This window comes from Marmota marmota, unplaced genomic scaffold, assembly GCF_001458135.2.
Source record: "Marmota marmota marmota unplaced genomic scaffold, marMar, whole genome shotgun sequence".
NCBI classification, from domain to species: Eukaryota; Metazoa; Chordata; class Mammalia; order Rodentia; family Sciuridae; genus Marmota; species Marmota marmota.
The window spans coordinates 28,772,721-28,787,646 of record NW_026000229.1 but is presented as its reverse complement, the minus strand read 5'-3'; the positions used below and the strand labels follow the sequence as shown (position 1 = coordinate 28,787,646).

The following is a 14,926-nucleotide window of genomic DNA, read 5'->3' as shown; positions in this document are numbered from 1 at the left end:
TTTTTCTTTTCCTTCTCCTTTTCTTCTTCTCCTCTCTCCCCCATCCTTGGTACTGGTATGCAAGTGCTCTACTACTGACCTATATCCCTAGCTCAATTTTGCTTGTTTTGAAATCAATTTTCCTGTTCCATCATTTTTACAAAATGGTAGATAGACTTTATTATTGATATTACCTAATGTATAATCTCAATTTTGCTTTTGTGGTTCTCATTGGAAAAATTTTATAGAGCTCTGAGCACAGTGCACATCTACAGAGTAATCTCCTTTTGAAAATATCTGCTACCCTCTGTCCTTTTTTTTTTTCATGTCCACCAAATAATGCAGTTGGAGTCCTTAGGATAAACCAATATCACTATGTTATAAGTTTCCTTCTTTGGTCACTAGAATGTAGTGGAAAGTGTTTGAAATTTGTTGGCCTTTCAGATGCCTTCAGATGAAACTCAAGAATAACTTGAGTTTAGATGCCAAAAGTATGTTTGAAAAGTATACATGGGCTGGGCATAGTGGCGCGTGCCTGTAATCCCAGCAATTCGGGAGGCTGAGGCAGGAGGATCATGAGTTCCAAGCCAGCCTCAGCAAAAGCAAGGTGCTAAGCAATTCAGTGGGACCCTGTCTCTAAATAAAATACGAAATGGGGCTGGGGATGTGGCTCAGTGGTTGAATGCCCCTGAGTTCCATTCCTGGTTATCCCTCTGTACCCAGAAAAAAAAAAAAAAGAGTATACATGGGATTGGTTTGGCTCTGTATTTTTAGATGAGTGTGGGATTACTTGCCTGGACAACCCAGCTCATTCTAGCTGCTGTTAATAAACTTGGGATACATCCAGCTGCCCTTGTAGTAGAGAACCCATTGGTTCCCTCACTGGGGGAGCCTAAGGCAGTGGAAAATGTTTCAGTCCATGCCACTATACTTGCTGAGACCTGCTGATGGAAACACTGATCTTTCCTTGCCTGGAATAGGAAGGACCAAGTTTCTTTAGAGCTTGTGGGCTGTCAAAACCCAACACAACCTTCTTTCTACCACCACTGCTGTGCTTGTGGCCTGCTATGCCTGCAGCCCTCTTTGGCTGGGAATCCTGCCTTCTTTCCCCATTATCTCACATGGGCGAAAAGCAGTTCCACCCATTCCTTTTGCATTTGAGTTCTCTATAATGTCCACTTATTTAATGAAAAATGAGCCAATTTCTAGAATGATGTCTTGAACTAGAAGGAAGTCCTTAGTAAGACGAGTATACCTAGAAAGGCCTTAAAGCCTCTACCTGTGTAAATCCAGCTACTGCCAGACCAATGTCCAGCAGGCAGATGGAAGGAAGGGGAGCACTGTAACTGCAACTTCTATCAGGACTGCCAAATGGCCAGTTAACTACCCCAGTCCAGAGGTGCATAGGGCATTATCATTCAGCCCTTGAGTCAGAGAGGAAGACCAGGTCACGTTTGTCAAATGTGGAGAACAGGGACTGACTTAACTCTTCCATATACCTTAGTGGACATCCTTCCCATGGACTTACTCTGTTCTGTGGGTGAGAAGCTTAACTGGATAGTTTGCATGATGTTGACATAGGAGCCAGTTGAGGCTGAAGGGCCAAAGTAGGCTTAGTGGGTATGGTGTCCCACCTTCTATAAACCATCTCTCACTGTTCACAATGCTTCTGCTAGAGAGAGACCATGGGGCTGAGCTAGTGTGTTTTATTTTTGTTTTTGTTTTATTGTTATTGTTTTTTGAGACAGGGTCTCTCTAAGTCGCCCAGGCTGGCCTCAAGCTTGCAATCCTCCTGTCTCAGCCTCAGGAGCAGCTGGAATTACAAGTGTGTGCTACCACGTACAGCTTAGTGTGGTTTACATGATCATAAGATGTAAGCATCGTGCCCTGATGTTGATTAAGACTATGATGGCAAGATGCCCAAGATCTCAGTGTGAAAGTGAGGCTGAGAAATTTAAGTGCCTGTGTGTTAGCTTCCACTAATCCCCTCCAAGACACACCCACATGTGCTCCCTGGGGCTACTTCCCCTTGGGGTGTGAGTGTTGACCTCTTGCTCTTCATTTTCTTCTTTCTTCCAATACTTTTACTCTAACTCCAGGGAATTTTCTTTTTGAATCACAACTCCAAGACTTGTTTGAAGGGTAAATTGAATTTATTAATGAATCAGAGAAAACAGCACAAAATGACCATGAAAAGCCAAGAAAGATGAATAGGGTTTCACTCTGCCTGACTCTCCTGTGCTTATTGGAATAAAGCCTCCCTGGGTCAAAAGGATGGAGCCCCTTCATGAGGGAAGGCTGGTCCTGCAGGGGGAGCATAGTGTTCCTCTGCTTCTGTGTTATGACTCAAAAACTCTCTCTCCATACCCTGTGGAAACTTTCTTTCCACTGGGTTATAAGTCTGCTCATCTAAGACCTAAACAACTTAGAAAGAATGTTTTTAAAGACATTTTTTTTAATTTTTAAGCATACTTTTTCACACCTTTGGATTTCATTTTATTTTGTTTGAAGCAGCATATTTAGAGAGAGATTCAAGCCTGACCCATTTTTAATGCTGCTAAACGATCTAGACCTAGGTTTATCCCTTTCACACTCAGAGAGAAAATATTAAAATCTTACATTAGACTTTTCAACATTAGCATGACCATACATCATCTCATTTGATCCTCACAAGAGCCCTGTGAGGTAGGCAGACAGGCATCATGGCTCCAGAACACAGAGGACAGAGTTGTAACTGGGAGAGGTGATAAGTGAATTCATGTCCTCTGGCTCCTGGTCCAGGGCTCCTTCCACTCTAAGATGAACTGAGCTCATCATTATGAGCAAAGCAGCCTTTTTGCTTAGAATAAATGAACTGTCCTTTGGGCTTGCAAACACAGGCAATTTAAAGTACAGACCTCATCAGAGAGCTACGGAGTAAACACACTTGAGCTCAGTTCAGCATCAGCATTAGATGGATGAATAGGACAGAACATGGACATCTTTGACAAGGGTTTCTGCTTGTTTTCTTGATTCTCACCTGGACCATGTTGGATGTTGTAACTTTAAAGCAGCAAAGTCCAGGAGGAAAGTAGCCATTCAAAGGACTTTTTCATCTAGTAATTTATTGATTCCTTCACAAATCCTCTTGAGGTTGGGCCTACAGTCTCCATCTAAACTATAGAGGGTGGATAGGAACTCCACATCAGCAAAGTGGTTGAAGACATGGTTGATGCGCCCATGGGTCCTGGGCGTTAGGTGCCGCTGCACCAGTTCATGAACCAGTTCCTTGCACTCATGCAGGAGCTTGGAGAGCACGTTCTTATCGAAAGTGTATTCTACCTCATAGAAGCTGACCATAGTCATGGCGGTCTGGTTCAACTTCTTCCGGAACTTCTCCACAATAACAACCTCTTCCTGATTGAACTGGTTGTTCCTATAGAGAATCCCAATTTTGATTGCCACCTTGATTAAGTCTTTCATTATCTTGTGGGCTTCCTTCTTGTTGTGGGTGTGCTCTTTGGTGACTTTGTAGAGCTCATCAAAGATCTCACTGCTGGTGTCGTCAATCAACATGTTGACCACAGTTTTGCTTGCTATTTTGCTCAGAATCTTCTTCTGGGCTTGAATGGCAAGACTCTTTGAACTAAACACATCAGAACCTATAGTAAGAAAAGAAAGAAATGTTTTAGGAATATGAGACTTGTTAATTATGTTTCTAAAAACTCATGTCTTTATATACCATAACTCCCTAAGTGAACTCCACACAAGCCTGGTGGCCCCACATTCTCTTCACATGCTGTGCCTCTTTGCCCTTTGGAACCTTCTTAACTGTTCTTGTGCTCTTTGCAAGGGAAGTGGTCTCCTCTTGTCCAGGCTACATCTCACTATTTTGGATCTTCAAGCATAAAATCTTTTTTTTTTAATTTTTTATTGTTGGTTGTTCAAAACATTACATAGTTCTTGACATATCATATTTCACACTTTGATTCAAGTGGGTTATGAACTCCCATTTTTACCCCGTATACAGATTGCAGAATCATATCAGTTACACATCCATTGATTTACATGTTGCCATACTAGTGTCTGTTGTATTCTCTACTAGCTCATGGAGAACTCCCTACAATTGCTGCCACCATGGAAACATTCAGTTTCACAAATTACACAGGAGCAAATTACTGCATAACGACAGAGATCAGTAGAACCAAAGCAGTAGGCACCAAGGGCCTTCCATGGCCCCAGTAAGCTCTCTCTCCAAAGTCTAAGACTATAGGATCTTTAAGCAACTTGACATCCAAGTGAACTTGACATAGTCAGGATTTTCCCTTCAGCCTCAGAGCAAAGAGAATAAACACATATCATATAGAACATAAAAGGAATGAATTGTGTCTCCTGACTACCCCAAGAAAGCTCTGATTTCCTGATTTATGCTTTTCCAGAGTTTGAGACAAATGTTATTCTTGCCCAGTGTGATCATCCACCGTGGTCTCCAGACTTTGTGTGAATAACTTTTGCTCAAAAAAAAAAAAAATCAAATATGTCCCCCTATGACAAATATCTAGAAGCACTAGGATTTTCAAAAGATTGTGCTGTAAGCTTTAAAGTCAGTAATGGCCCTGTCACTGAAACATGTCTATGTCTCCTCAGGTGATTATTCCAAAAGGAACAATGAAATATAGATGGATCTGTCTTGAAATATAAAAAAATGAGTCATTACTTTATAGTCACAGCTTCTAAAAACTGCCTAAGAATAAGGTCTGTTATCATTTGGATCTTTAATGTACCTTGAAAAGCCTATGTGTTAGGCAATGCCGGAATATTCAGAGGTGGGATGATGAGATTATGACAGCTGTAATTCATCAGTGGATTAATCCATTCAATAGATTGATAATTTGAATGGACTACTGGGTGGTAAACTGTAGTCTGGTGGGAATGGCTGGAGAAAGCAGGTCACTGGAAGCATGCCTTTGGGGACTATATCTTATCCATGGATTCTTGTTCTCTCTCTGCTTCCTGGCTGCCATGACCCTCTGCCATGATGTTCTGCTTCACCTTGGTCTAATTTTTAAAGAAGACCTTGCTGTGCACCCTTTAAATGGACAATAATGGATATCATATCACAATGGTACTTGAATTACTTCATATTTCTGATCTCTAGAAATATAAAATGGTGCATTAGTGTTTTAAGCCACTAACCTTGTGATAAATTGTTACAGAAGCAATCGGAAATTAATTCAGGTGAGTAGAATTCAAACTTCCTATTTTATTTTTTGAGACAGAATCTTACTGTTGTCCATGCCATCCTTAAATTCCTGCACTCAAGCAATCCTCCTGCCTCAGCCTCCTGAGTAGCTGGAACTGTAGGTGCATGTTCATTTCCCAATATTATTTGATCAAGGAAATCTTTCTGTCTTCTTAGTAGAGCCATCACCTGTCAGGTTTGCCAGCAATCAGGAGTTTCCCAGATAGTGGACTTCACTGATAAATTTGAAAAAGTCCCAGGCAAATTAGGACAAGTTGGTCACTTTACTTTTATTCTTGAAGTATTAGTGATTGTGCATCATTGAGATTAAAAAATGAAAAACAGAGATGCAAAAAAAGAAAACATTTCAGAAAGTGGAAGCAGATAATGTTTAATTAATGGGTAAGATGCTTCTAGATATCTCAGCAGGGTAAGCTGTACACTCTACATATTGCCACACTTCTCACCCCTTTCTACCTGCTTTTCAATTTTAGTGTCATGGGCTGGGGGTGTAGGTCAGTGGTTGAGGGCTTGCCTAACATATGTGAGGCCTTGAATTTGATCTCCAGCACTGCGATTAATTAATTGAACTAATTCTAGAGTCAACTCTAACCCTTTTTATCCCCTTTAGACCAAGGACTCTTTATTCCTTTCTTTTCCTATAGTTATTCAGCACTTACTATTAGCTTGATTCTGTATGAAGCATTATGGAAAAATCCCCCCAAAAGTATTCAGTTGGGTCTTATTCTGAATATGGTTCTGCAAGGAGGCAAGATATAGATAACAAAACAAAATGCAGAAACATGAAAACAGCCTAAATTAGCATGAGTGGTAATTGTTGGCATGAGCTCTGAGGACTCTGAAGGTAGATTTGAATGTAGGTAGATGGAGACAGCTACAATGTTAGAAAGTAGTTTCTAAAGTCAGGATACAGGCCAGTAATTTCCACCAAGATGGTAAGTCCCTTGGTGGTTTCCCTGATGTTTCCAGTCATCTTTCTTGTAACAAAAAAACCCCAAAAAACAAAACAAAAACAAACAAAACTTATTTTGTACCTACACGTGAATTGGGAGTACAAACTTCTAGGGTGAGAGCTTAGAAGGATCGCAGTGTGAACAACATCTCTGAAGACTTAAAGATCAAAACTCTACAGCAGAAAAACTCAAATGTTATAGATAAACAAAATCACTGGAAAGCTTTAAGGAAAAAAATTCACCACCAACACCAATGATCCCAAGCTGTCACAAGCTCCCTAAGTGATTATGACATGTTAAATGTGCCCCACCATGTATCCTGTGAGTCCTGTTCTGTCCTCTAGGATAGAAGGATCTGTAGTCAAGTTAAATGAGTTTGTAGATGACTAAATATTAAGGCTGGCTCTTGATGGTTCACCATACAAGTAGTTTACTAAGGCTTTGAGCAGTACTGCGAGAAAGATAGCTGCATGTATAGTTTTATTTAGTCCACTTCCCAAACTTTCTGGAGACACGCACACACACACACACACACACACCACATCTTTTACATATAGAAAATAATGGGAAGGATGAAGAAGAATAAAATAAAGACAGGCTGGTCAACAGAACACTTTTAATACCTCCCAAAGATATGTCAGGGCACAGTGGGGAGATGCCACTTCTTATGGTTTGGATATGAGGTTATGTCCCCCCTCCAAAACTCCTGTTAATGCAGGAATATTCAGAGGTAAAATGATTAGATTATTAAACTGTAACCTGATCAGTCCATCCTAGTTTGAATGAACTCACTGGGTGGTAACTGTTGGCAGGTGGGGTTTGACAGGAGTAGGTGGACCACTGAGGGCATTCCCTGGAAAGTTTGTTCTTCCTACAGCCCCTTCCTGTCCTTTTTCTGCTTCTGACCTATCTATGAGATGAGCCATTTTCCTGTGCTCTGGGCCCTTCCCATGATGTGCTGCATCACCTTGGGCCCAGAGCAATGTGGTCAGCCACCTGTGGACTGAGACATCTGAATCTGTGAGCCCCAAATAAACTTTTCCTCCTCTAAGTTGTTCTTGTTGGGTATTTTGGTCACAGTGATGAAAAGCTAACTAAAATACCACCGTTCCACCATGAATACATGATGTTACAATGATTTGAGGGAGAGGATGTGCCCTGAGGGGCAGTCCGATTCAGATTTTGTATAAGCAAGGGAAATCTTGGCCTTGCTTCCATCCATCCTTTTGTCTCAGTCTTCTGCAAAGGGACCGTGTTGGTGACCTATAAGGAAGGGATACTGTAGGCAGAGAGGAAGAGCATGAGTTAGGCTTTGAGAGTCAAGGTCAGGAGTATGCTTGGAATATTTGGGGGAATAGGCCTAACTAGTGGACATATGCTTCTTGGTGGAAAATACCAAGATATCCAGGATAGGCCTTGGCAAAACCCGTTTTCTCACCCCTGTATACAATCCTGAGGAAAGCTCTTTTGGCTCAGGATAAATTTCTTTTGACTATGTTTGAACAAAAGTTCCCATTCTCTAGCCACAAAAGGTAAGAGATTAAATATGATACTTCAGAGCCTCTAAACATAGAGCTATAAATATGATTATACAGCAATAATATAGCTCCCCTGACCAGCATAATGAGACAACATTGATGAAGCTGAAAAATCCATCCTTGTAGAAAGAAATGGAAACTTTCTGAACTAAGATTGATGGGAGAGCTCGAGTAAAGGAATGTGAAGTCAATGCTTTGAAAGTAAGTATCCTTAGGACATTTATAAAAAAAGGAAAAGTACCAGGACTATGTTGGGAGAATGGTATGACAGGAATAGGGAACTAGTTTAGGGAGACAGAAAGCAAAAGATAATCTAAGTGGGGACTTCACTGGGACTAGTCTGAGTTACTGCTATTATAAATGATGTTCATCCAGAGAATAAGTGATGTTTCCATGATTCTAGAAAACACCAACCTTTCTCAGATGGTGAAATGCCACACTGATGGTGATAAACAGCAAGATCTTACCAAGCCAGATGAATGGGCCTAAAAGAGGCAGATGAGCCTGGTAAGATGAGCATGGTAATAACAAGGTAATAGATTTGAGGAAAGATGAAGTAAATGATGATTATAGAAGATTACAGCCTCTGAGCTGTCAGCTATAGCCTAGGAGAGTACTTTGAGCCTCACCCAGGATGTGGAGGTGGAGAGGGACCAGGGGACAGCTCTTCTGTCACTCACAGGACTCTGCAACTTCTCTACCTCTATAAGAAGGGTGTGGAAAAAACTTGAATATAAATATGTAGAGTTGTATCAAAATTAGATAGCTTGAAATTATGTGTAATAGCCAGCATACAGACAGTATCACTTGACTTCTGTAAACAGCTTAAGATGAAGGCAGGAAAGCAAATTAGCTAAAAAATGTTAAGTAGAAGTTAACAGTGGACATGGTATCCAGACAAAAATAACCTATGGTGCTTTATGAGCACCATCTGTCACGACAGAGGACCCAGGGTACAGGGAAGGTGGGAGGGAAGGCCCCAGGTCATGGGGGGCAGGGTAAGACCCTGTGCCAGAGGGAGATCTGTGGTAGTCCATGCTTCTGACTCTCAATCACTTACTTTTAAATATTGGGGGGGGGGGGGGAACTACAAGCAAGCTTCCTTGAGATGGAGCAGGCTCACAACTACTTTGAACTTATAGGAACTATCCTGCTCAGCTGCTTATGCACCCAGAAAAGATGAGTGGTCCTGTTATGTCCCTCATGTTATACCCATCACTACTGATGAGGGGCCAGGAGCTGGAAGCGGGGGTGAGGGCCTCCCCTCTCCCTTCTCATTTCCTTTTCTCCTCTGGGTGAATGATGAGGAAGAGATTGGCTACAGGAGTAAGGTAGTTGGCAGGAAGGGATGCCCATGACAAGAAGACATGGTTTCTGCTTTAATTCTTGGTTGTCCTTAAGTAGCGATGGGGACAAGATTATCAAGGAGCCTTGAGTAATGTTTTGAAATGTAAGTGTAACACAGTTGTGGTTTCCAGAAAGACTAACTGAGTTATGGCATCTTCAGGGGAGTCAAACTAGTCAAACCATTTTCCTTCCCTAGTATAAAACTGTTTTTTGTATACTACTGGAATATCAAAGAAAGAACAGGGAGCTGGAGGAAATAGAATCAAATGAAATTGTTAAGGGATGGTGGGGCCTTTAAGTTAGGGACAAGCAAAAACCTTGATCTCCAACCTCATGGAAAAGTGATCAAAACTTAGAAGCTCACGAGAAGTGCTTTTTGTTGATCTGATCCCTTTCATACTTGAGTGAGATGGTATTTTTGAGGCTTAAGAAAGGCATTCAGAGGGCTGAGGTTGTGGCTCAGTGGTAGAGCGCTTGCCTAGCACATGGGAGGCACTGGGTTTGATCCTCAGCACCACATAAAAATAAAAAAAGAAAGAGAGGAAGGAAGGTAGGTATTATTTCCATCTACAAACTTGAAAAAATATTTTAAAAAAAGAAAGGCATTCAGAGACATTTAAAATGCATACACAGTATAACTTAGATGAACAAGGAGGGGTTAGGGTTAGTCCTTGAGGACTTCTGTTGGTTTGGTCTCTCTCTAACTTTCCAGAAGAGCCCCACCTGCCTTAAAGACAGATCCTCTGGTGAATGATGAGAAAGGTCTTCTAAGAAGACCTGAGCTCCCCTAAATTTCCATTACCTGCAACAAGAAGAAAGTAGTTTGTGTGTTCTATGGACAGGGACACCGTGATTTAAAGGGCAGCAGCCTCCACCAACACCACTGGTGTGGTGCACAAAATGAAAACATTAGAACCTTTATTTATGTTTTATTGTAATGGAGAAAATAAACTTTACTAATATCTAATACAGAGACTGACCCTGGTCCCCACTGGTGTGTGGCATTCTGAAGGAAGAAAAAGTTACCCAGCATGGTATGTGAGTGAGTGTGTGTGTGTGGGGGGGGGGAGTGTCTAGCGTATACCTCACTTGTCTGTGCCCTTTTAGAAGTTTTGCTTTATTTCAGCATATGTTTATGTATGCTTGGTTAAACAGGATCACTGATTATATTATTTAGTTCTAACTAAACTAACCATTGCAAAACAGACTGGTGGTTTAGAAAGATTTCTGTAAGAAACAAAACCAAGGACTGAAGACCATGCATTAATCATGTAAGTACATGCAAACCATGAGGGGATGGCAGAGCTGGTGACTGTGTTCCTTGTGGCAAGAGCTTTTCCACAGCCAAACTATAAGGGAAAAGTAATGGTCTAACCAGATCTGATAAGAGATGAGCCATAAACATTTCAAAATTTTTAATAAGATGATTTGAAATATGGATTTCAAACACTTTTATTTGCCTTGAGTTATTTCCCAAAGGCAATAGGAAGACTTAACAGTTAACAAGACAGTTTTTTGTATTTCATGTTTAAGGTAGGATCTCACTGTGTTGCTCATGCTGGCCTTGAACCTAGGATCCTGCTCCCTGAGTTGCTGGGATTACATTTGTACACCATGGAGACTAGCTTTAGCAAAACAGTTAAATGCGTTGTGTTATTGATCTTTAGCTTCTCCTTTGGGAGACAGGAAAAGCAATAAAGAGTGGCATGGATGGCTGAGGGAGAGGGATAAGCCAAGAATGATACTGAATGTTTTTTCTAACCAGAAGACTCATTTGAGTAGGGGGACTTTTAGGTGCCATCAACTGAAATAAGCATCTTGGAGAAGCCAGTATAGCAGGAAGATGAATTCAACCTGAGTTGCCAGTGCCCATGGGTGTCTGGGCGGAGATGGGTGCACTACCCTGTTCAATCAGGCACCTTAAGTCTCACTCATATGACCCCAAGCTTCCTATTTTCCCATGCAAATGCTAAGAAACAGATGATAAGAAGACAATTTTCCTGAAACAATTATCTAGCCAGGGACCCTGAGGAATAATCAGGCTCTTCCTTCAAAATGGAAATACCTGCTTATCCTATTAAAGTGGGTTCTCTATTTCCTGTAGTTAGAGCCACACTGTATCCTTCTTGGAATTCTCTCTCTCCCTTTGTGGCCCACCACAAAACCACCCTTTCTCCACCCAGTGAGAATAGGTGATTTAAAATTTAGTGTGTACTCTACAGAAAAAATAAAAACCATTATGCATGGAGAAAAAAATAGGGTAGAGAGGCAAAGGCAGGTTTGTGTGCAGGAGGATTGGTGTGGAGGGTGGAAGAAGGAAGGACTGAAATACCTGAGACAAACCCATAACAGAGGGTGTTGCACTGGACCATCATCACTCCTGAGACATGTGGTTAGTCATTTCGCCTCCAACTTATGCTTGAGCACCCCCAAATCTTGCCTTTTCCTCAAGCCTATGAGCAGGCAGAGTTTGGCTTTGCCCATGGTGGATGCTTAGTCCTAGCAATTGATTCATTCAGAGACAGAACTGGGGATGGATGTGTTTGTGGGGATGAGGCATGGTGGACTTTCTTAGTTATACTGGATGTTTCAGCATGCTAAGCAAGGACATATAAAAGCAGCTATAGTCAAAACAGACATTTCTTATAGGAAAGGAGATTCAGATATCTTCAGAAACCTTACAATGAGTAATCGCCCTTGAAAAGCAGCACTAGACAGTAAGAAGAAGACGAAGGGTTTTTTTCATTCTTACTATCTTTCAATAACATATTGAAGAGAGACTGGCAGGGATAGTTGTGAAAACTTTTAGTTCATTATCTCATCTGGTCCTCAACCTCTCAAACACCTATCAGCACCAAGAAATATGTAACTCAACTAAGGATAAGCTAGAGATAAGGATCAAAACCACAATTTGTTTAACTGTTTTGCTAAAGCTGGTCTCAATGGTGTAAAAATGTAATCCCAGCAACTCAGGGGGCCAAGGCAGGAGGATTGGGGGCTCAAGGCCAGCATGCGTAACACAGCGAGACCCCATCTCAAACACAAAATACAAAAAACTATCTTGCTTCCTGTTAAGGCTTCCTACTGTCTTTGGGAAATAACTCAAGGCAAGTAAAGGTGTTTGAAATCTACATTTCAAATCATCTTATTAAAGCTTTTTAGCATGAATTTGTACCTAAGGTGGCATACACCGTGTATTTGAATCTCAACAATTCTGCAAGAGAGGAAGCTCTCTTCCATTGCATAGAGGAGGAGACTGAGGCACAGCCTGTAGAAGTAATTCACTCAAAGCTCTGGTGCTAATAAATAGTAGAGCTGCCATTGGGCCCAAGTTCACCAGACACCAAACAAAGCCGGCAATCTTAGCCTTTCTGAATCTACCTTCAGAAAATTGCTCTTGGCTTCCTAACGACTATGATTTCTCACTTATTAGAAATATTAAGTAGGCCTCAATTTAAATCTCCAAGTAGCTAGGAGAGTTAACATCTCATCATTAAAAAAATACAAAAAGGACATCTTATGATAGCACAATATTGTGTATTCATCAAAACTTGAAGATAGATGTAGCATTTATTTTTAGAGGGGGATTATATATATTTCAACAGAATTATATATTGATTTTGTTTTTCATATTGATTTTATAGCCAGCTCTGAAAAGTGAATGAGTGTTTGATAATTTTACTTACCAGAGCTAACTGAAGCAGACACTTTGTGAAGTCACTGGGGGGTGAATCATCTCCAACTCAACAGGTTAATTATGGAGATCTGAGAGATATTTTTGTCTCACTGCAGCAGAAGAGCAACCATCACTAAAACAACATCTACTTACATGATTCCTTTAAACAAAGCTTATCTACCCTCACCCTGTTGCATCTAACAAATAACTAGTATCTCTCTGAATGGTAGATCATATTCAGGTTCAATAATAATAATAGAATCTACTTATGTGGTGTTGCTTATATGAAGTGCTTCATGCACAACAATTAATCATATTCTTGCAGAAACTCTATGAAGTAGGCACTAATCATCATCACCACTACCACCACCATCACCATCATCATCATGGTCATCACCATTATCAGCAGCAGCAGCAGCAGCAGCTATAACATTTGAGATGAGCAAAGAGAGATGAGATAGCTTGTCTAAACCTACTACTTAGGAAGTGGCAGAGCTGGATTGTGCCATCTGTCTTATAGTCTTATGCTTCAACCCACCATACTGAACTGCCATGCAGGGGGTGACAAACCAACTAGTTTAAATGCTTCTTGAATTGCTGCCACTTAAAAATGGAGTTAGAGCAGTTTTATTTCCCCTCGGAAGAATTAATTTCTTTTTAAAAACCTACAGCACATCTAAAACATCTAGAAAAAAACCAAACACTTGTGTAGTCACCACTCAAAAGCAACAAGTCTTAATATTTTGGCCTTAAAGACGGGGAAGTAAGGAGAGGGGACCTTCCTCTCTTCTGCTTCTACCTCCTCAGATCTAACTGGAATCCGGGAGTTGATGTGCCTTAGCTCATCTCTGTTTTTTTTTTTTTTTTTTTTTTAAATTTTTGCCTCATTGTACGAGTGTGCCTGCATCAACATTATATTGAAAATCATTTTTAAACTTCACATTAAAATGTGTCACTACATATTACACATATCCTTCTGTAACTTTTCATTCAACATCATGCTTTCCAAATTTACCTAGTCATTTAGTTGCCTGTATGAAAATATCCCTGTATTTCCTGTTGATGGACATTTAAATTATTTCCACTTTCTGCACATTCACAACAGCCTCCCAGAGTCTACACCTAGGGCAAGCCTGCCAAGTCTGTAGCAGGAGCTGCCAAGTGCTCCCCAGTGACACTGCACTCATTTTCGCTCCCAGCAGCAGCGTCTGAGTTCCTGGGGTTCTGCTTCCTCATCAACACTTCAAGTGGTCCAACTTTTTAATTTTTGCCAATCTGATAGGTACAAAGTGGAATCTTGTGTTAATATGCATTTCCCTGACTGCTAGTGAAATTTGATGTTTTTGTGTTTACTGGGCATTTATGGTTTTCTCTTCCATGAAATGCTCATTCATATAATATACTCATACTTTTTCAATTAGATTGCATATCTTTTTCCTGTTTACTGGTAACAGGCTTTAAAAAATTTTTTTTTGTTTTTAGTTGTTGATAGACCTTTATTTATTTATATGCAGTGCTTAGAATCGAACCCAGTGCCTCACACATGCCAGGCAAGTGCATTACCACCGAGCCACAATCCCAGCCCTTGATAGCAGTTTTATATACTAAGGATTCTTATCCTCCACTGATCTCACATGAGTTGCACATACCTCCTCTCAGTCTGTAGTATTCACTGTTACTTTTATTATGATGCCTATAGTCATACAGAAGATTTAAATGTTAACATTGTCACATTTTTCAATCTTTCCCTTGATGGTTGATGGGTTTTTATATCTCGTTTTAAAAATTCCTTTCCTGCCATGAGGTGATAAAAGAGTCATGTATTTTCCAGAAGTTTTAAGGTTTTGCTTTTCACATTGAGATCTTTGATCCATCTGGAATTTATTTTATGATGTCAAGAATTTTTTTCTCCTCACAATTTATTCTTTTTATTGAATAGTTTATCCTTTCTGCTACTGATCTGTTAGCCCCTCCTTTTTCTTATCAAGTTTCCATATTTCATGCATCTGTTTTTAAGCTTTTTACTCCTCCATTCCACTAGTATTTTTTGTTATCAATAACATATTTTCTTAATTACCAATACTCTTAAATTATGATAGAACAAAAGGAAGTCCCTTCTCTTTATTCTGCTTAGAAATTGTCTTGATTCTCACTTTTATTCTTCCATATGAATTTTTTTTTGTACTGGAAA

The 14,926-nt window shown here is 40.4% G+C and overlaps 1 protein-coding gene across 1 annotated transcript in view; it reads right to left on the bottom strand.

The window, feature by feature from the left end:
- Positions 1-2,113: 2,113 nt before the first annotated feature.
- The window catches only part of Tnfaip8l3 (TNF alpha induced protein 8 like 3), a 35,603-nt gene continuing 22,790 nt past the window's right edge, over positions 2,114-14,926 (bottom strand). The window contains exon 2 of the mRNA XM_015480664.2: positions 2,114-3,620. Within this exon, the coding sequence (XP_015336150.1) occupies positions 3,058-3,620 (563 nt within the window). The 3' untranslated portion in view covers positions 2,114-3,057. The remainder of the gene's footprint in view (positions 3,621-14,926) is intronic.